Below are 20,444 nucleotides of genomic sequence, written 5' to 3'. Positions count from 1 at the left end.
GACGTCAAAAGCCAAAAAGTTTGGAAACCACTGGTTTCATCTTTAAGAATGTTTTGTATTTTAAAAGCTTGTTATATTATCCATTGTGTCAAATCTTCATCTGAAAAGTAACTAAAGCTGTTAAATAAATGTAGTTGAGTAAAAGTACAATATTTCCCTCTGAAATGTAGTAAAGTGGAAGTATAAAGTAGCATCAAATGGAAATACTCATGAAGTACATGTACATCAAAATTGTACTTAAATACAGTACTTGAATAAATGTACTTAGTTACTTTCCAGCCTACATATATACATCATTATGTGATAAATGTCTATAGTATTTGTATAACAATATAGTATACCCTCATATTATAGTTGATCCTGTAAATGGTTTTGGTATTGACATGCGCATGCGTTACACCCTTATGATAAAGTTAAACGAGCTGAGCAATGTATTCAATTAAATTACCTCACAGAAAGGCAGAAGGCCGCTACACATCATACTAACGCCTGTGGTGGTTTATCTAAATTGTGAAGAATAATTCTGCGGTATTAATTTTCACGTTATTTTCCATTAGGGTTTGCGGCCTGGGTGTTTCTTACAGGATGGGTGTTGCGGGGCTTTTAGTTGCCTAGACAGAGCACCGCCCTCCCATAACCGTTTCCTTTGACGTCACTGCATTCAGCCAATCACAGCCCAAATATTGTTTAGGTGCAAATTTCAAACCTGGTGAAGTCGACAACGAACGGGCAGCTGATAACTGTAGACTCTCCAGTATTAATAGTGCTTTTTTTATGTCTAAAGTCAGCTTTCACGTTAAGAAATATTGTTTTTAAATACACATTTTAGTGATCTACGGTGGCAACATGAGAGCGAGGTTAGTACCTTTTAATTTTGAATTAATTGCATTGTTAATTATTAAACCGTAACACTTCTGTTGGCAAACTGGTTATAAAGCTAACGTAAGTTAGCTCTACCGTGACGCACACAGCTTGTGCCACGCTTTGGGACGGAGTGACCGCTTACTTATGTTGCGATGAGTGATTCTGAATGGTATTGTTGCTTTCTTTTAATATCATGCTACTCGTGTGTTGTTATTGTTTAAGCTAACATTACAACTAATCCCACAGTAAATTACAGCGTCGAAAGCTAGCTAATGTTAGCTTGCTTACCATATCAATGGGTTGAGGCATTTGACGATAGCTCTGAGCTACCAGCAGCACTGGTTTCTGAATTTAAAATCCTCACGAATGGTGAAACTTGTTTGACTGGTATCGGGTGTTAATATATAGGTTCACAAATTTTCAAGTCTGTTTTAAAACAACAGTCATATGAACACCGAAAGAGGTTTTCCTCGCTGTATTCATTACTCCTGTTCAAACTGGTCATTAAAAATCCGCTCCATTGATCTGAAGCTTAAATGAGGCGTCAGCAGTCTGAATTAGTCATATCAAGTGGATATCTGCCAAATTCCCTCTTTGTGTCTCCCTGTTGAGCTGCAGAGGGAGTACAGTAACAAAAAGAGGGACTTTCGACTGTAATGTTGAAAGATATCTACTTGATTTGACTCATTTGGACGGCTGAGTTTCCAATAAACTTTTAAATACATTTTTGTACAGAAGGAGGCTTGTGGATTTTGGCCCCCATCACTTACACTGAAAGTTCATTATGAAGGGATCGTCTAATGGCCAATATGAACAAGAGGAATGACTTTGGCAAGAGAAACCTATTTCAATGTTAATTTGGGCACCTAACTGTTGTTTTAAGACAGGCTTGAAAAATTGTGAATCCATCCTTTGAGTCTCCAGACCACTGACAGACTCAAATGCTTTTTGTCTTTCAGTGAAGTCCATGCAGCAGAGTCTGTTGCCTACCTCAACAGAGCACTGGTCAGGTTGCAGGATATTTGGGAGGAAATAGGGATACCAGAGGAGCAGCGTGTGCAGAGAACCAATGACGTTCACAAACACATCAAAGTGAGTCCCACATCAACCGCTGAAGAAAGTCTCATGCTGATTGTTGACTTTACAGAGCTAACTAACTTATACATTTTTGATTTCCCTTGCACTGCAGGGTTTGCTGGATCTAATGATTGCTGAGGAGGAGGAGCTCAAAAAGAGATTAATGAAAAACATAGAATCCTGTCGGGAGGAACTTAATAAATTGTGCAGTGAACTTCAGCTGCCCCCCTTTGAGGTACAGTCACATTCAGGAAATATATACTTGCTTTCTCATCCCCATCTAGACAATCTGCCTAATTTTCTGGATTTTTCTGAAGGAGGAAGAAGGCTGTACCATGTTGCAGTTGGAGAAGAACAGCCGCACCCGTCTTCAGGTGATGAGGGAGCACAAGAAGCAAAGAATGGAAGAGCTTAAGGGCCTCACTGCCAAAGACAATGAGCTGTGTGATATTTTGTGCACCACCCCTTTTTGCATTGACCATGAGTCCATCCCATCACTGAAGGAACTAGAGACATATCGTGCCTACCTGGATGATCTGACCAAAGAGAAGGTGTTACTGACTTTCTTTCTATTTTTTAACAACCTACTGAGTTTTCTTAACCTGGATTGTAACGTGTATGGTTGTAACTGTCTTTTCAGGAGCGCCGTCATGATGAATTTGTGAGCATGAAGAAGGAAATCATCTCATGCATGGATGAGCTGGAGCGGCACGCAGAGACCAGTTTTGAAACAGATGTGATGTGTGAGGATGAGGAGGAGTTTTGTCTGTCAAATGACAACATTGCTGCACTTAAACTACTCCTCAGTCAGGTGATTTTTGTGTGATAGTTGCATCTAGTTTTTTGTTTAACCAAGGCTATGATGTAACAGCCCATAACATTGCGTATGATATCCTATTGTTATACATGTATGTCTTTTATGCCTTATTCCAGTTGCAAGAACGCAAGGCTGAGAATGAGCTCCTTTGCTCAGCACTCCGCACTAAGATCCAGGAGCTGTGGGAAAGACTTCAAATTCCCCAAGAGGAGAGGGAAGCACTCTCTGAGCATATGGAAAAGTCAAAGAAGAAAAACATTGCAGCAGTAAGAAATCTATAAGTTAATCTTTGACATTGCAAATAGTCATTTCAGTCATAAAAAATTGTAATAATATTGTGTTTTCTGTCCTTCCAGCTCCAGGCTGAAGTCGAGCGTTTAGAGGTGCTGAAAATGCAGAGCATGAAGAGTTTCATTGAGGCCATCAGAGCTGAGATTGCCCTTTTATGGGAGAGATGCTTCTACAGCCAGGAACAAAAGCAAGCTTTTGTGCCATACAATGATGGTGAAAAGCTTTTTTTTTTTCCTTACAAAACCTTGTTTACGCTGAATATATGCGGTAGATTATCACAGAGTTAGTGTTTGTCTCAATGCATGTTTCTTTCCACAGACGATTTCACCGAAGAGCTTCTCGACCGGCACGAGGCCGAGGTCAAGACTCTGAAGAAGTATTTCGAGGACCACAAAGAGCTGTTTCAGGGAGTCACAAAATGGCAGGAGAACTGGACCTTGTACTTGGAGCTTGACGTGAGTACTTAACTTCTGAATTTAGTGGGAAAGCATTGAAAACAAACCTTTTTTTGGTGTGGTAACTGTATGTACTTTGCATCTCAGAGAAAAGCTAATGACCCTATGAGGTTCAACAACAGAGGTGGGAACCTTCTGAAAGAAGAGAAGCAGAGATGTGACCTACAGAAAAGTTTGCCTAAGGTAAGGAAATGTTTTAAAGTACATTTTATTGACATGTTCTGTCTGCTCAGTAAACGTATAAACAGGATTGGTATCGTCGACAGTCATTAGCTTCTAAGAGAAGTTGTTAGTGGGGATTAAAAAAAACCTGTCAAATTAAATCAGTTGGCAAGAAAGCAAATGAGGTCAAGCTAACCATATGTGACGAGAGTGGAAACAGTTGAGGTTGTTGGCGCATTACCAATTTGGGCCAACAGATGGGGATATTCAAACATTCAGTTAATGAGCCATGTTTATTTGATTGTTGTGCACCAAATTTTGACAAAGGAAATTTAAAAATGGGACTTCTATGTAATGACTGACAGTTTATCTCAGTGCTAAATCTTTCCACACAAAACAAGGTCAAATTATTTTTCCTGTTTTGTTTTCAGCTGGAAAAGAGTCTGAAGGCTGAAATTGATGAATGGGAGCAGGAGCACGGCAAGGAGTTCCTGGTGAATGGGCAGAAATTTCTGGAGTATGTGAAGGAGCAGTGGGATCACCACCACACTGAAAAGGAGAAGGAGAAACTGGAGAGGGTATGCAAATACTTTCTTTAAAAACTAATTCCTCAAATTTCCCTTTTCTCAACAGTTTCAAAATGATTATATTCTTTTGTTGTTTGAAATAGCAACTGAAGAAAAGCAAACAGACTCAGGAGGACATGTTGTATGGAACCGCAGTGAGGACACCGTCCAAAAGGCGGATAGCCGGGACTCCCACAACTGGCAAAGTCAGAAGGGTGAGGTCCTGTAGCAGCTGAGTCAGATTTATCACATTTGCGTGTGTAGTGGTCTGTGGGCAAGTGTAATGAAAAGTTGACTCACCATTTTTTTCCTCTCAACACGCAGCTCAATGGCACCTCGACCTTCTCCACTCCTACCAGCTTCCTTAGCTCAGGCATCGGTGGAACCATGTGCCAGACCTCGATGGCGAAACCTCCTCTGTCTGCCAGCAAGGTATGATCACTGTGATCCTTGTGACTCATGTCATCAACAGAATCCATATTGTGGATTAGCACTCTATTTTAGGTAGGTAGGGTGCAACATTTTAGTTATATATGGATACACTCATGAATTCATTTTTTTTTTTTTCAGTAGATCATTTGGTTATATTTCCTTCCCCACCCTAATACTGGTCAACAGCTGCAGTTGAACACTTTGACTGTAATATAATAAACAACTATTTCCTGTATTCTACTTTTAGATGCGCTTAAATTAGCAGTTATGTCAAATATCATGGTCACCATTTTTACAGATGTTTTTACTGGAGATATAAGTATTCTATATATAGTCCTATAGTCTGAAATAAAGTAAAAAATGAAAGACAAACAAAAAAACACATTAACATTGTAGTTGGTCTTGTTTTTAGAGTCTTGGCCTGCGAACCCCTGGACATGGAAAAACTCCCCGTGCACTTGATCGGAACAAGGAAAACATCTCCCATCTTAATAGAAATACTCCGAGTGGCACACTAAGGTCTCAGGATACTCAAGATCACACCTTCACCTTTAACTCTATTGCTGGTTCCTATTCGGAATTTGCGGTAAATGCTGTTTTACATCTGTTTAGTCCTTAACTGCAAAAAGTCCAAACTAATAAAGGAAAGTAATCAGTTTTCCTGGATTACACCAGTAGAAGGTACCATCAAGAGCAACAATCCTCCCCTTCAGTATGTAGTATTATATAGTTCACACTGTAAATTTGAAGCTCACCATTTGGCATCACTGTTTTGGTGAATACCTGTTTGACCTGAACTTATTAGCCCTTTTTTTTAGTCTTTTTCCTTTTTTTTTTTTTTTTTTTTTTTTCTAAATCCAAAGAATGATTTTCCTTTTTTTTTGAAAATGTTTGCATCAAGACAGAGACACAGACACAATTGCATGATTATATAACTTAAGAGTTTTGATACAAGGATAAACCAATTGAAAGACAAAAAGGATTGCCAGCATGATGACAAAATTTATTAAAAATCTCATGTTTGATGTTTTGATGGTCATACAGTAACAATTTAGATAAAATTAGACAAGCCAAAAACACAATAACTCTGAGCCAGTTTCCACCAAATTAATTAAAGAAATATCTTTCCAAAATGAATATATAACATTTCATATTGCTATGACACATGTTAACATGTTTGTATATTTGACATTTTAACACTGTTATTATGAATACATATTGACAGTTAAGTTTGCTGTTTTCTCACAGAGAGAGCTCTCGAAGGCGTCTAAATCCAATGGGAAGTCGGGACTGCTGAACTCCACCGTCACTCAACACTGATGGATCAAAAGGAGCAGCTTCAGTGCCAGGAGTCGCCCAGCTCGGTGGTAGTTTGGTGTTAGTTAAAGTGGACAAGAGGGAACTTGAACTTCTTTATAAAAAATGTAAATATTTTACACCATGTGAACATTTTGAGACTCAAGTGATCCTGTTTTCATTAGAGTTTATTTCAATGTCAACTGCTGGGGCAATTTTCTCTTCTGTATATATTTTTGTGGTAAGTTAATGATGTTTGTGGCTTTAGGCGGTTGTGGCTTTTTATTTGACATTTTTCTTATGGGGATACAGCCTTTTTAAGTGAAACTTATCTATAATTCACTACTTGAGAGTTAGTACTGTAGCAGTTAGCCCATGAATCGATTGATCCAGCTGGAATGACAGCTAAATTTGCTCTTCAAAAACTTCTGCTGCTCCTGCTTTTTTAAAAGTCAACCTGTAAATAAACTTTTTAAAAGAACATTCATCCTCACTAAGTGTAATTCTTACTCTGTGTCATTTTAACTATACTGAAACGTTTTCATTACAGCCTCTGTGGTTGAGTTGCACAGATGTTAACAGCACAGTTGGAAGGCAGTATCTGTTTAGTATCTTTAGTACATTTTCCACACATACCATAGAAAATAATCCTTTCTCCATGTGAACTAGAAATGAGAACATGTTCGGCTTTAAGCCATGCGTGTCATGAGTTCTTCAAGAGCCCTCTCACGATGATTTTCATGAACGAGCAGCACTTCTTTGATGGCATTTTGTTGGAAGCCCATCTCATTAAACTGAGCGAGGAGACGCAGGAACTCGGCAGCCTGAAACAAAATTTCAATGTTAAACATCCAGTTAAGATAGGGCACGGCTTTCTGTATCCACTGACAAGTAAAAGGAGCTGGGATCACCTTGCTCTCACAGTTCTGAAACATCTCCAAGGCCTCCTCTACTTGTGCTTCATCATAACCCAGCTCACACAGACGGTCACTGGCAACTAGGTATTTTAGGATCTGTTGATAAAAGAACAAGTAGTTTTGGTAATGATACATTTGGCCTTGATGAAGCAGATTAACATGAGTCGAATGCATTTCTATGTACACCATGTAGTCTTGACACCTTTCAAGTAAACTGATACAGAGTTTAAATTAGTTTATTTGGGGTTAAATGTCGGTGCTTTTCAGATCACTATTAAGCTGTCCCAAAGGATATGTAAGACTTTGGGTTTACAGGTTGTGAGCTCACAAACATACAAGTGAAGGATTTGTGGTTTTTGCTCTGCAATTTGAGCAACTACTTACCTTGTGGAAAGCAAATATAACAAAATGTGAGTCTAAACATTTTTGAAGGCAGGTTTGATGAAGTGTAGGCTTTCATTTTACAGTTAGCTGTCAAGCCTGCTCTTAAGGCAAATCATAAGCATTTGATTTACACATTATCAGGGTTTGTTGACCATTAAAAGGTGATTAACACACAGCTTATGAAGCAAAATAGGACATACCTTCTCTGGGCTGTGATAGCCTGTCTTCTGCAGTGCCAGAATAGCTGTGCGTAAAGGGTAACCCTTCTCAGTGATGGTTTCAAGTAGCTCCCTCTCTTCTTGGCTGAGCGCTGACAACAGCTCTGCTGCTGAGTCAAAGAAAACCCCACGAGAGCCACCTGTCCTCAGGGCCTGATGACAACACAGGAGCAGACAAGCGTGGTGAGTTATGAGAAGGAAGGAAGTAGAGAAGAAATAAAGGTATGATAAATATTCTTCTCAGATACACTGACAGAAAAACAAACCTTCTGCCTGCGGTTTTTGACAACAGGCCCTGCAGAGGAGGGTCGTTGCTGCTGCAGCCTGGATGGAGACGGACCAGCAGGAGGTGCGTTTAGGGAGAACTTTCTGCCCACAGAGCCCAGTGGACGCTGCCTCTTCTTGCAGTTCTTCTGCCCAGGAGGGAGCGGGCTGCCCTGCTGTGACCTATGCTGCTCCAGTGCACGCAGCGGCTGTCTGAAGTCTTGGAGAGATGTTAAGCTGCCTCTGTGGCCTCTGAGGGTCTGAGGTGAGTCCGGCTTACAGTGGTGAATGGAGGGGCCCCAGTGCATGTCTTTGACTCTGGAGACTCTGTCTCTGGGTGCAGCGCTCCGGGGCCGCTCTCTTATCTTGATGAGGTGACGTGTATCTTCAGTGGAGGAGCCTTCATTATCCTCATTGTACCCATCTTCATCCTCTGAGTCAGATATGAGGAACTTGACGGTGCGATGGTGCAGCCAGCGGGTGTCTGCAGAGTTCAGACTGTGACTGCGGGGCCGAGGGCTGACCCACGGGTCACTGCCCCTGCGACTGACCCTGTGGGTCACCTGAGGGCTGCTGAACATCATCCAGTAGGGGGGACAGGATGGGGCCTGGCAGACAGGCTGCTGCCTAGTTACAATCCACTTCTCCAGGTTGAATCCGTACTGCAGGAGAAAGAAAGACTTTAAGCCTCCATAACAGTTTGATTTGTCATAGTTGAAAAAGCACAGGACACTAAAACAGCTCAATTTAAGTCAGCCATCAGTCATTTTATCATTTCCACTTGTGTTTCCCATAAAAAAGGCATATGAAGATAATATCAATAAATAAATGTTTATCACAAATATAAAGACAATAGCAGTGACCTGTAGTCAGATTCATATAACCTGCTCAGATGCAGCTCCAAAACACTTTTCAGCAGGAAGACAATACAGTTTTACAGAAACATTGAAATGCATCTTGATAATCAATCAAATCTGATGTAGCTGCCTTCCAGGAATTGTATTGGGAAGAATGAAATTGGGCCCATTGGACCCCAGTACTCTAAACAATTGATTTTTCTAACAATTTAACTGGAGCATGAATATGAGAGGAAAAATAATTAGGTGTTACTGAACAGGAATTGCATAAGAGAGAGCATGTGAGCTCTCTCAAATCACTGCTACTGAAAGACATTTCAAAACAGGAATATGTGTCTGTTAACTCGGAAATGTGACCTCAGTTTCTTGCAGTATCCGATGGCAGTCTGGTATAGTGAGGTCTGGACCGGTCACCAGCTGGACTTCCTCCCTCAGTGGACCCAGTGGGGTCTGAAATGGGACATCTTCCAGAGCGTTCATCGCACCAAATATGCACTGAAAACGCACCTGCATCAGAAGAACCACAAAGAGTTCCTGAGGTTATAGATACAGAACCAGAACGTCATCACAATTTTATCAGCACTCACCTCTGTCAGGTTGTTTTTCTCTCAGGTCCTCAGCGCTCTGAAGCAGGTATGAGGAGTAAATGACGAACACATAGACATCATCGTGTGTGATAAACCTCTTCATCACTAAGCCTCTGACATCATCTGAGGAGTTGTTTACAATAACACCTCAGACACCTGCTATAATCCCAAAGCTACAGTACAGACAATGGAGTATTTAAATACGTATATAAATACCTACTAGAATCATACATAAGAAGTTAAAAAAAAAAACCTTTATACATGTACATATAACAACATAAATGTCTAATTATTTTATGTTTTACTATGAATACATTAACAATGTAAAATGTATAATTATTTTTCCTCAGTATCTTACAATTTTTTAGTTGACTGGAGCTGTATCGTCTATGTTCAAAGCCACATTTCAGGCTGTGTGACTTAGTAATTTCAACGTGGATCAGAAGGAGGATTAGAGAAATGCTGAGGTATTGGGAAACAAAGAACGGCATGATACTTTCCAGAGATTAGCTGATTACATAAAGGTACAGTGTACTACAACACTGTGATGTCTGTTGCATTCACGTGTTGTTATTCGACATTGTTTTAGTCAACATCTTAAAAAGGTCTGCAGACAAGTAAAAAAAAAACCTTAAAGTTCTGTACAGAGATATACATTTTATTTATATATTTTTAACAATCACAGTAAATTTAAAGATTCACAAACATAGGGGGGTTTACAGGTTCTGTAACAGACCTCTGAAAATAGAGAAAAGCAGTTTTGAAAGTGTACTGAAAGAAAAGGAAACTTAAAGCAAAGGGAGAACAGATCTAGTTTTAATCTCATTTTATAGCACAAACAGCTTTTTTTTTTTTTCTTAAGAGTACAGCAGCGTGGTTCAGTCAGAGAGCATTTAGGTAGAGGCTTGATTACAGATGTGTGTATTGAGGTACCATTTAGTAAAAGGATATTACATCACTAAAGGTGTGTTTCCGATGCTGGAGAGCACACACACACACACACACACAGAAAATAAAAATGTGCTATTCTGAGGGATGTTTAACGAAGCAGGCTTTGAGTGGCAGCCAGCTAACTGTGAAGAAGATTATCTGTCTGATAATTATTTGAGTCTGGACACTGGAGCTTTAATATCAGGTTTTAGGAATACGATTCAGCATTTCAAGGGCTAGCTAATAAAACATAAAACCTCATTAAACACTTTGAAGTTCCCTGGGTAACCTGCTTATCCTCCTTTGTGAGACAGACCCCTGATCCAGTCCTGTGACAGAGAGGTCTGCAGGTAAACACATATACATTCCCTATAGAGTGGGCTAGAGGAGGAAGCAAAACACTGAAAAATAACCATTCTGGCTGTTAAAAAAGACCATTATTTTTCTCTGTTTTAGTGTGCTGGTGCGTTACACTTCACAATGTGTTCTCCTAATTAAAGGTCATGTCATACAAACTGCTTACAAGTGCTACCTAAGCAGTGTAGCTTAACATTTACAGTGCTTATGGAATATCATGCCCTTATGATATAAGGCAATACTTGACATGGTAACATCACATCTACACTTTCTCAGCGCCCCATGTTTTCAAGTGTACAGTATGATCCCATAATTTCCATTTGCTTCCCTTGCCGTTACATCCCATCACCACAAAAAGAGAAAACAAATAAACTAGCTACAAATCTGTTCATGAATAAAATTGCATTATCTTTATATAGATAAAATGTTAACAATCCCCAGAGATTGAAATATTTCATAAAGGTCCACCCTGCGAGTGCACCGCTAGAGAATTAACATCTGATGCACGGGACCCAACATTGTTACACTCTCTTAACTTGTTCATTATGAAAACACTCCTCGGTGAGAACCAGCAGCCTTCATTATATCTGTTACATGTCCACAGCTTGTTTGTCAGGGGCTATAAGAAAACCCAGAATTGGTATCAAAAGGTTCATAGTAATCAAATGATTTCAGACAGCACTGTCTTCAGGTGAAATGAGTGTCATGTGGTTCAGTTGTTTGCAGCATCCGCCTGTCGAGGCCAGTTCTCCTCTTCAATGCCGGAGTCGTATTCCTCCTCTGCCGACTCCTTGGCCGGAGCTCTGAAATTCAAATGGAAACTGCTGTTCAGGTTTCAAACCAAACAACTTTGGAGACTCAGTGTGCTGGGCAAAACAAGAATCTGATCTCTGAAATGTTTAGTGAGAGGAGAGAGACTGACCTGATGTATCTGGGTTGTGATTTTCCTTGGACAACCTCTTTGTTCAACTCGACAGCCATGATGTCGGAGTGCGGCACCTCAAACATTGGCTCTAACAGGAGCTTTTCCTGTGGAGTGAAGAAAAAAAGACCGGTGTTAGATCAACAAAATGGAAAGTTTTTATCACAAATAAAAAGTTTTATACCACTGGCAAATTCACATACCATGATGGATCTGAGCCCACGAGCTCCAGTTTTCCTCTCCAGAGCCATCCTGGCTATGGCCCTCAAGGCATCTTGAGTCACATTGAGTTCACACTGAAACAAAAAACATTTTAAGTTCAGTTCAATTTTTAGAATCCAGTCATTCAGACCTGAAGAGATCTGTAGATATCATTCTAGCAGAGACATCCAGTGCCTGCAGATCTGATTCAAAAACCTACTTAAAAATCAATAAAAAGCACTTTTATTCATTTCCAACATTGTAAAGAAGCCCCCACTGTACAGTATAAGAACCCTTACTTTGTCCATGCTGAACAGAGCCTGGTACTGGGGCACTACAGCGTTGCGTGGTTCAGTCAAGATTCGGACTAGCGTTTCTTCATCCAGGCTGTGCAGAGGAACGACCACAGGAAGACGGCCGACAAACTCCGGGATCATTCCGAACTCGATCAGGTCCCTGGCCTCGACGTGCTTCAGCAGCCTGTCCTTCTCCTCGATCTCTGCCACGGTGTCTGTCTCACCGCTGGTGTTGGCCAGGTCTGCTGCAGCCGCTGCGCGCCGCCCTTTCCCCAGGTTGGAGGGAGTTCCAAAACCCAAATACTGAAGAGGAATGAACCGTGATGATCAAGTTAGAGCTAGGAATGATAAACAGAAATCTTGGCTGATGAGTATGTGTGAGCTGTGTTAAAATTACCTTCTCATTCTTTCTTCTGCTAATGATTCTGTCAAGTCCGTTGAAGGCACCGGATGCAACAAACAGGATGTTTGTTGTGTCTACCTGCACCGTCTCTCCTCTCAGCTTCCTGGAGTTTTTCTCAGGAACATTGACAATTGTGCCCTCCAAGAGTTTAAGCAACCCCTGACAGAGAAAAAGGGAAGAGGTCAACAACAAGGCAAGTGTCAGTCAACCAATACAAGACAAAAGCGAAATAAACAGGAAACTAGTTTACAGTCATAAATGAAATCTGCTGACATGTTTTTAATTCAAGTTCCAGTATAATTCTGACTCATTTTGTGGTTTGGGTTTCACAATGAGTCTTTTGATTGCATAAAAGATTTTTTTATTTAATGTAATAAGGGTTGAATACTGACCTGCTGGACTCCTTCTCCTCCCACATCTCTCAGCTGATGGATGCCAGGCACACTGCCAATCTTATCGACCTCGTCCAGAAACACGATACCTGCACATGGAATACAAGGACAGGGCCACTGAAGTCTTAAGTTTGACTTCTCAACATCACCTGAGACAGTCCCTTTCTCTCATAAACATATACAGTACATGTACACAGTCTTTACTTTGAGTTGACCCTGAATCACGCTGATGTTTACTTTTGTTAATCCGAGTTTGATCCCAATCTAGCTTGTCCAATAAGATCGAGACAGGAACACATTCCACCCACGTAAGTAACGGAAAGTGGAAATGTGATTTAATGTGCAAAATTCAAACAGGGTGTAGCAGGGTAATACAGTAATTTATATATAAGTAAACATTATTTAACCTTTACAAGGGTTAAGTCTTACTGAGTGGTTTTCCACACTTTTTTTCAACAAGATTGTTATGGCAACTGTTTTATTATGTTTGTTATAAATCAGTATTGATTTCAGTAAATCGGTATTGCGTGGCTCTATGGATGACAGAGGCAATCTTGACCTCTTTGGTCCAGACTGAAATATCAGATTGGACGGACTTTGTTCTGACATTCATGGTTTCCAGATGTATCCTCATGCCTTTGGTGATCCCTGAACTTTTCATCTGGCACCATCAAGTCAAACTTTCAATTATAATACTTTTAGTTTATGACCAAATGCCAGTCAAACCGATGACATTCCCATCAGCCTCAGCTGTAATTTGTGTTTGGAGCTACTTAGTAAATGTTAGGCTATGGTAAACATCAGTATGTAAACATTGTCGTCGTGAGCATGTTACAGCGGCATGGTGACGTTAACATTTAGCTCTTAGCACCACTGTGGCCACTAAGTGCAGCCTCACAGAGCTGTTAGCATAGCTGTAGACAACCCTTTAGTAACCTCAGCTACACATAACAGGGTTGGTGATAAAGAGTTGAATTATATTTGACTGTAACCTTCATTTCTCTTCAGTATTTAAATTATAAACATCTCCAGTCAGCTGCTTCCATACAGAGGACAGAGGCCACGTTTGTCACTGTGCCATAATGTTCATACTGACTTCATAAATTAGATTAATGCTTTGCATTTACAGCTCTCCTGTGTCTTCTCTTTCAGCTTTATCTTTTTAATACTTATTACAAAACCAACTTTACATCAGTCTTAATTTTAATCATTATTAATGTGTGTTTGCCGATTTCAGAATTTCCATATAAAATAGAAAAAATATATCTAAAAACCTGCAAGTGCTCCATTCTCCAAAGGCCTATCAGTTGTAATTTGTCCATCTTTGATTGAATATTAATGGTATGGTGAAGGAGAGAACAGAGTGGGTGTTTTGCTTCTTCTGCTTGTTAAGAAAAATGGTTCAAAAAGAACATATGATATGATTTTAACATGGGCATCTACACTGCTTTTAAATGTAGTCCCTCTGCCCACCTTGTTGTGCTTTCTCCACTGAGTAGTTGGCATCTTGCAGCAGTTTGGCAATGACTGACTCAATGTCTTCCCCCACGTATCCAGCTTGAGTTAGTGTGGTGCAATCGCAAATTGCAAAGGGAACATCCAGACATCGTGCCAGTGTCTGCGCCAACAATGTTTTTCCTGTGAAATATTAGAGAAACCATGATCAAATTTCTTTTGGCAATACAGACCCATATTTACAAATAAATAGCGCCTGTTTTAATGAGGGTCTCTGTGCAATATTACAAGTTAGAACAATGCTGATACATCACTTACCTGAGCCAGTTGGACCTAGAAGTATGATGTTGCTCTTCTCCAGTTTGATGTCAGTGTGTGTGGAGTCCAGGACCTCCCCGCCCCTCCTCTCTTGAGGTGCCTGCTGGCTCGTCTGCTGCTGCATGGACGCTCCCAGAGCATTTCCATGAGGGCTGATCCCTGCGATCTGCAGCAGCTCTGCAACAACAAACAAACCTAAGGGTTAGCTTTGGGACTGACTACTTGTATGAATGAAAAATAAGAACTTATCTGAAAGCGACTGAACCCTTTCTATTGCACCACTTGATGTGCTGTGATGTTGTTGACAATTTAAAAACAGGCCATTCATTGATGGTAACAGTTTACATATACAGGCTAAAAATATGTGCCCTAGTCTGTGCCAGTCTGGAGTTACTAAGTGGGGACGGCTGGACTGAAAATAGCAAAAGTACACATGTGAATGTAGGCCACTAGGCAACCTTATCTTATTGTGTTGTCAGTCAAAGATTAACACATGTAATTTTTTGACCTCAGTCTATGTAGCTCATCTGCAGACATGTTCAATGGGAAACTAAACACACGATAACCAGTCACTGCTGTAGCTGAGCTGTAACTCCTCAAAAAACACATACCGTATCACCTGGTGTCAAATTCCCAGAGAGTAAGTGATTAATAAGTAATTGTCATTTAATAAATTAATTATTTAGGTTGAGAAACATAACTCCATTGCTGGAAATTTGTAAAAAAGGCTTAACAAAGCTCTAACTGAAGAGCCACAGAGTCTGTACATTTTGGCATTTGTGCAACTGATGAAAAATAAAAACAAAAAAACGCTGATTTGTTATGACTTTTAAAGTCGCCGCTGATAAAGATCATATGTATGTAGGACTGATCACTTACTTGTGAATCTGTATTCATCCTCTCGTCTTCTCATCTCTAGCTCTACAGGGAGAGGACGAAAGTACTCAAATCAATATTATCATTATCATTACCGTTATCACACTAACAATACAGCCTTGAAAGGAAGTTTACACAAAACTGCGTGAGACAATTATTGAACAAATGCCAAATAATACAGATTAGGATTCAAGACAAGTTAGGATTTAAGACCACAGCTGCAGCCTCTGTTATCACTTATTTGTGTGGGTTTTTTAAGAATATATGGCTCTTGACTCTGCAACCTCTTAAGTTATCTAATGCAAAGTCGAATATTTATAGACACCGATACTGCAGTAATACTGACCACGAGGTGTCAGAGAGGGCTGTTTCTCCACCTCCACCTGCTGTCGACTCCCAGCAGGGATGTTGTTGTAGATGCGCTTGTAGTGATTGTACACTGCAACCGCTAACACCTTTTTTGCATAGGACTGGCCAACAACATACTTGTCGAGGTAAGCATATATCTGAAATACAAAAAAATATATATACTTTATAGTAAGTGTAACAGTATAAAAGTGTAATACAATAATTACTGTTGAATGTGTAATGAAAGTTATTTCAGTTCCTGCTTTAATTTCTCACCTTCTTGGGGGGAGGGGGAGGTTTCTGTGCAAATGCCAGTTTCACAGCCTCCGCAGCAGATTCTGGCTCTTTGTTTAGCCCCTTCTTAGAATCCGTTTCAGACAAAACCACGAAAAAGTGATGGCATTTCTCACATTTGACAAATCGTGTTGATGCTACAAAAGAACAACACACAGCACATTCAGTACTGAAACATTTCACAACCTTGTTTGAAGAGATTCATGACATATTTTATAGCTCAACAACTGATTGAATTTGCAGATTACGTTGACTAAGAAATCAAAAATGAAAGGGGTTGCTCATAAAGCTAAAACCACATAGAGAACTGGCAAAAAATCAACTGATGCAAGTTTCTGTTGTAGTCATTTCTTTTTTTTTTTTTAAGATTATTTTTTTGGCATTTTGCCTTTATTTGAGAGTCAGTGTAGAAAGACTGGAAACAATGGAGGAGAGAGGGGTGTGACATGCAGTGGCCAGGAATCAAACCATGGATGTTGCGGTTATATGGTTTGTGCCTCAACCATTAAGCCACAAGGGCACCTGTTGTAACAATATCTCAGCACATTGTCATGATGAAAAGAGTTTAATTAAAAAGGTGGATAGCGATGTCATGCCACTTAGGGTGTATATTTGTGACTTTTCCTTGAATGGTGAGTGGTTGAGCAGTCACATGAACGGTGACAAGACGAACACCTGGTCAATCACTGGCGCTAACTTTATGTGTCAGTGTAACGAACATTACAAAAACCCAACAGATATCCCTAATCTGATTGTTTGAGAGGAGGTTTCTGACACCATCTATCATCCAAAACAGTGCTCAGTTTGAAGCACACAGCTTAGTAACTCACAGCTGATTGTTGCTAAACACAAGAGAAAATGCAAAGTGTTTCCTTACATATCTTTATTTTGACATTTTATATTTTTTGCCATGAAATTATGTATGACTATTAGATTGAGGTTGTTTGTGATGTACAACTATGACTGCCACGTTTTTACCACAGAATCACAGATTGAACTAAACATTCACCCTTCCCCTGGATCAGTATGCTGTACTTTCCCTCTCTTTCCTTTTTTATTCAGCCAATGCACAAACCATCTCTTTCACTTTCTTCTCCTCCTCCTCAATCCTGTTGCGTGGCATCCAGCTATGACACAACCACATTTCTTCTGCTGGTTATTCGCTGTCTGACATTAAGTTTTCATATTCTGGAGACAGAACCTCCCTCGTAACCTTCTCCTTCTCCCATTTTCTTTTATATTTTATTAGTGTTTGGCAAATAAATTTCCACCTCTATCTGAGCTCACATACTTCTGCCTGCATCAGCCCCATAAGGTGTTGTGCACCAATTCAACTAAAACATCTGTGACAGGTGTGTTTATCTTCCTGTACACTTCCACCTCCTGATTTTAAAATTTCTACAATCACTCTTCACCCAAAATTCATATCAGGTCAGTTGTCTTGGTGACTGTTTGTCCAATATTTTTAAGTTTACTCACATACAAATGTCTCTACATGTGTGCAGGGGTCTCCACATTTAGGGCATCGGAGTTGACTTCCTCCCTTGCCTGATCCGCCAGAGCCGGACAGTCTCTTCCCCTCACTGATGCTTTTCTGTGTAAACATGATTGCGTCAGCACATATCAAATTATATTATTATCATCTCTTCTGTGGACACAAAGGTGTGGGGTATTACAGTAAAAGAGAACTACAAATGAGATTTATCCTCCCAAGAGATTACCTTTCCACCATCACTTCCGCTGTCCTTTGTTGTCCCATCTTTAGAGGCGTAGCAGATAGCAGTCTCTGAAAACGACCTCACCCGTACCCGGGGAGGCAAATGAGTTTCCCGAGACCCCTGACGACTCAGAGAAAACAGCTGAATCCGGGAGCAGGACAATCCTGTAACAACAGCAACATCACTTTTGACTCCTACAAACACTGTAGCTTGTGACCAGATGTTTTAAGTGAATGTTATGTTAGTTAGTTAAGTAATGTTTTTGTTTACCTATACAACAAATATTGTGCTGAATAATAATTACACCAATAACCAAATAGCATTATAGAAAATACTACATACGATCTATGATTGTTCCTATGAAAATTAATCTACAAGTATTCTAATAATCGATTAATGGTTCAACCAAAAATAACAAACGTTATCTGGATCCAGCTTTTGCTGTGTGAGGATTTACTGTTTTACTTTATTATATATAATAAAATATATATGGTGCACAAAGTCTGAATTGGCTGTTCACATGAGAAACATATAAATTAATAAAGCCAGTTACTTGGCGAAAGGCTGGAAGAGGACAAAAAAAAAGCCCTTTATCGAGGTAAACAGTTGCAATGTAATAGTTCTTTTCTGTGAACAGTTCATCAGAGTTTTTGTTTTGTTTTTCTTTTGTTTTTCTTTCCCCACATGGTTCTGTGTATGATTTCTGTATATTCTTTGTATGTATTTGTATATATAACCAGAAGATGCATGTTTTGTTAAATAGCACTGTCTTGTCACATTTCATAAAAAAAATGATTGATCAAGAAGATAATCCACTGTTTAACTGGTAGAGAAATTAATCATTAGTTGTAGCCCTGCACGTAGTCTTCAGGGAATTGTCCTTAATTAGTTTACAACAGATCAGAAGTCTCAAAATAGCACCATAAAGGACTATGGTATTTACAGCTGACCACACCGCATATTATCAACAGGAACAAGCTCATAGACAAAGCCACTATTGTAACACTGTATGTAAATATTAGGCACAGTTTATATTTATCATACTGTGTTTGTCTTTTTATTATTAGCTTTCTGTCCTTTATAACTTTGAGCAGCTCTGAAAGGCTGTTAGATGCAACAACATTAGCTTAGCAGTAGAAACTTAACATTGTGTTTTATATGTGTTATGTCACTATGTGTCATGTACTTTAAAAACTATGTAACAGGTGTGAAACTCTGACATGCAAGCCGATGTAAAAACGTTAGCTTAGTTATAACACTGTTGACTTTTCCACCTGCTGTTGACATTACATGACATGTCACAACAGACAGCGATCTGGGTTAGCTGGAGACCTACTTTAAGGCTGTAGCAAATAGCACAATGTCATGCAGCTTTAGCCAGCTGGCAAGATGTCAACTTTTCCTTTTCTTACCTCTGTGGGCAGTGTTTAGGAACAACCTGGCAGCCGAAGTGCATGGACAGGACATAACTCTTCTTTTTTGGCTCAAAATCCTGTGAACAAAACAAAACAGAAAGTTAATCAGAGAGGGGCGGAGGCGGCTAAATTAGCTAGGGGCTCACAAACAGGAGAGGCCGGTTAAACATTTCATAACTTCCAACGTCACTGTTAGCATTAGCAGAGCAGGTCATTAACTGGTGAAGGTGGTTATCAGTGATGTTTACAACTTTTTTTTAAAAAACAAGTACCATCTTTAAACCGCCTGAAGTGTTTTGATTCTGAGCTAAATACCTCCAGCTATCTAAGCGTGTTAATAACACAATAACGCAAAATAAACAACGTAGCTAGCTAGGTTAGGTAAAGTGTTAGCTACGTAAGCTAGGCCCGAGCCACAGCCACCGAGCGTTTCTGCCAGTGGAAAAGACACAAACAACAGCCCTGACAGGACAGGAGGCTAATGCTAAAGAAGTATTGATTATCATAACAACAAGTAGCAAGCTCACATCGTACCTGCCTACATTAAATCTAATTAACAAAGCTGCAGCAAACGGTTGGACAACATGTACCCTGCTGGTTTTACTCACGGAGGGGGGGAACGATGAAACCAGTCGCGTCTTGACAAACAAAAATCACTTGAAGTCACTGTAGCTATCGTTCTTCTGTTTAAGTTTGACAGGTCAGTGTGTCATATTAACATTACAGTGCCTATCGCAGGAATTTGGCAGCGCTGACTCCTTTAGGCCGATATTTCCCAGGTGGGACACGACCCAAAGTGATGTAACGCCTGCTGTTGTGAAGTAGGTCGGCTAGTACCCGGCTAGCCTTGGCCTTCCCCCTGGGTATAGTAGCTAGTAGAAGTGATTTAACCATGTAAACACTGTTAAGCAATATGGGGGCTGCGCTTGTCCCTATGCAGTTTACATCTATCCAGATATTTTGAGATCTACTAGTTCAGAGGAGGAGCTAGCGGGGATGTTTCTGATGCGTTCAAGTGCTCCTCGTAATGTGCATTTTATGTTGCGTTTGGGTACTCCTCGTAAACGTGTTATGCCACCTTGAATCAGAAAAACGCAGGACTTGAATTTTGAGTTCGCAGAACTAACTATACAGTGTCACAACTCGCGATTCATGAACCATATTCATTGCTCGAGTGTCTCCTGGATTCACATCTGTAATTTACTTAAAGATCTGTTGTAGACATCAGAATCAGGTTTATTGACAAGTAGGAGTTTGCCTCAGTGTTGTGGTGCATAACAGTCAAAAATATACACAAAATTAAGTAAAGAAATGTACAATAAAAATATATGT

The 20,444-nt window shown here is 39.9% G+C and overlaps 3 protein-coding genes across 6 annotated transcripts; 1 reads left to right on the top strand and 2 right to left on the bottom strand.

Moving 5' to 3' along the window:
• The first annotated feature begins 691 nt into the window (after positions 1-691).
• LOC121897209 (protein regulator of cytokinesis 1-like) lies at positions 692-6,443 on the top strand. 3 transcript variants are annotated; one of them, XM_042411588.1, is made up of 14 exons: positions 692-857; positions 1,824-1,956; positions 2,054-2,176; positions 2,259-2,492; positions 2,582-2,752; positions 2,875-3,024; positions 3,115-3,262; positions 3,368-3,504; positions 3,592-3,687; positions 4,098-4,244; positions 4,337-4,447; positions 4,557-4,664; positions 5,077-5,250; positions 5,913-6,443. In XM_042411588.1, the coding sequence occupies exons 1-14, from the start codon at positions 847-849 to the stop codon at positions 5,982-5,984; spliced, it is 1,815 nt and encodes a 604-aa protein (XP_042267522.1). In that variant the 5' UTR covers positions 692-846; the 3' UTR covers positions 5,985-6,443. The 3 variants fall into 3 exon arrangements, with proteins under 3 accessions (XP_042267522.1, XP_042267523.1, XP_042267521.1); XM_042411589.1 differs by lacking the exon at positions 692-857 and adding an exon at positions 930-1,033 and having other exon boundaries at positions 5,077-5,183; XM_042411587.1 differs by lacking the exon at positions 692-857 and adding an exon at positions 930-1,033.
• Positions 6,194-9,080, bottom strand: LOC121897221 (ubiquitin-associated protein 1-like). Its single transcript, XM_042411609.1, has 5 exons — positions 8,958-9,080; positions 7,746-8,405; positions 7,462-7,632; positions 6,872-6,973; positions 6,194-6,784 (listed from the first exon to the last, which is right to left on the bottom strand). Exons 1-5 carry the CDS (start codon positions 9,078-9,080, stop codon positions 6,650-6,652), a joined length of 1,191 nt encoding a protein of 396 aa, XP_042267543.1. The 3' UTR covers positions 6,194-6,649.
• A 744-nt stretch (positions 9,081-9,824) lies between these two features.
• clpxb (caseinolytic mitochondrial matrix peptidase chaperone subunit Xb) lies at positions 9,825-20,077 on the bottom strand. Of its 2 annotated transcripts, XM_042411584.1 has the most exons (15): positions 19,721-20,077; positions 19,110-19,189; positions 17,701-17,861; positions 17,459-17,573; positions 15,962-16,116; positions 15,684-15,843; positions 15,341-15,382; positions 14,462-14,638; positions 14,162-14,326; positions 12,689-12,777; positions 12,291-12,455; positions 11,897-12,196; positions 11,600-11,692; positions 11,397-11,503; positions 9,825-11,277 (listed from the first exon to the last, which is right to left on the bottom strand). In XM_042411584.1, the coding sequence occupies exons 2-15, from the start codon at positions 19,162-19,164 to the stop codon at positions 11,187-11,189; spliced, it is 1,875 nt and encodes a 624-aa protein (XP_042267518.1). In that variant the 5' UTR covers positions 19,165-19,189; positions 19,721-20,077; the 3' UTR covers positions 9,825-11,186. The 2 variants fall into 2 exon arrangements, with proteins under 2 accessions (XP_042267518.1, XP_042267519.1); XM_042411585.1 differs by lacking the exon at positions 15,341-15,382.
• Between the last annotated feature and the right edge of the window lie 367 nt (positions 20,078-20,444).

The sequence above is a fragment of the Thunnus maccoyii genome, chromosome 5 (genome assembly GCF_910596095.1).
Source record: "Thunnus maccoyii chromosome 5, fThuMac1.1, whole genome shotgun sequence".
Lineage (NCBI taxonomy): Eukaryota > Metazoa > Chordata > Actinopteri > Scombriformes > Scombridae > Thunnus > Thunnus maccoyii.
This window is presented reverse-complemented; position numbering and strand designations above follow the sequence as displayed.

Coding starts and splice junctions, on each gene's coding strand:
- LOC121897221 (XM_042411609.1), bottom strand. CDS start 9,080: ATGAACGCTCTGGAAGATGTCCCATTTCAGACCCCACTGGGTCCACTG. Junction 8,406..8,957: donor GGATACTGCAAGAAACTGAG/GTCACATTTCCG, acceptor TTTCTCCTGCAG/TACGGATTCAACCTGGAGAA. Junction 6,974..7,461: donor GCTATCACAGCCCAGAGAAG/GTATGTCCTATT, acceptor TTTTATCAACAG/ATCCTAAAATACCTAGTTGC.
- LOC121897209 (XM_042411587.1), top strand. Junction 2,753..2,874: donor TTAAACTACTCCTCAGTCAG/GTGATTTTTGTG, acceptor GCCTTATTCCAG/TTGCAAGAACGCAAGGCTGA. Junction 4,448..4,556: donor CAACTGGCAAAGTCAGAAGG/GTGAGGTCCTGT, acceptor CTCAACACGCAG/CTCAATGGCACCTCGACCTT.
- clpxb (XM_042411584.1), bottom strand. CDS start 19,164: ATGTCCTGTCCATGCACTTCGGCTGCCAGGTTGTTCCTAAACACTGCC. Junction 14,639..15,340: donor GGATGAATACAGATTCACAA/GTAAGTGATCAG, acceptor TTGTTGTTGCAG/AGCTGCTGCAGATCGCAGGG. Junction 12,778..14,161: donor AGTGGAGAAAGCACAACAAG/GTGGGCAGAGGG, acceptor TTCCATGTGCAG/GTATCGTGTTTCTGGACGAG.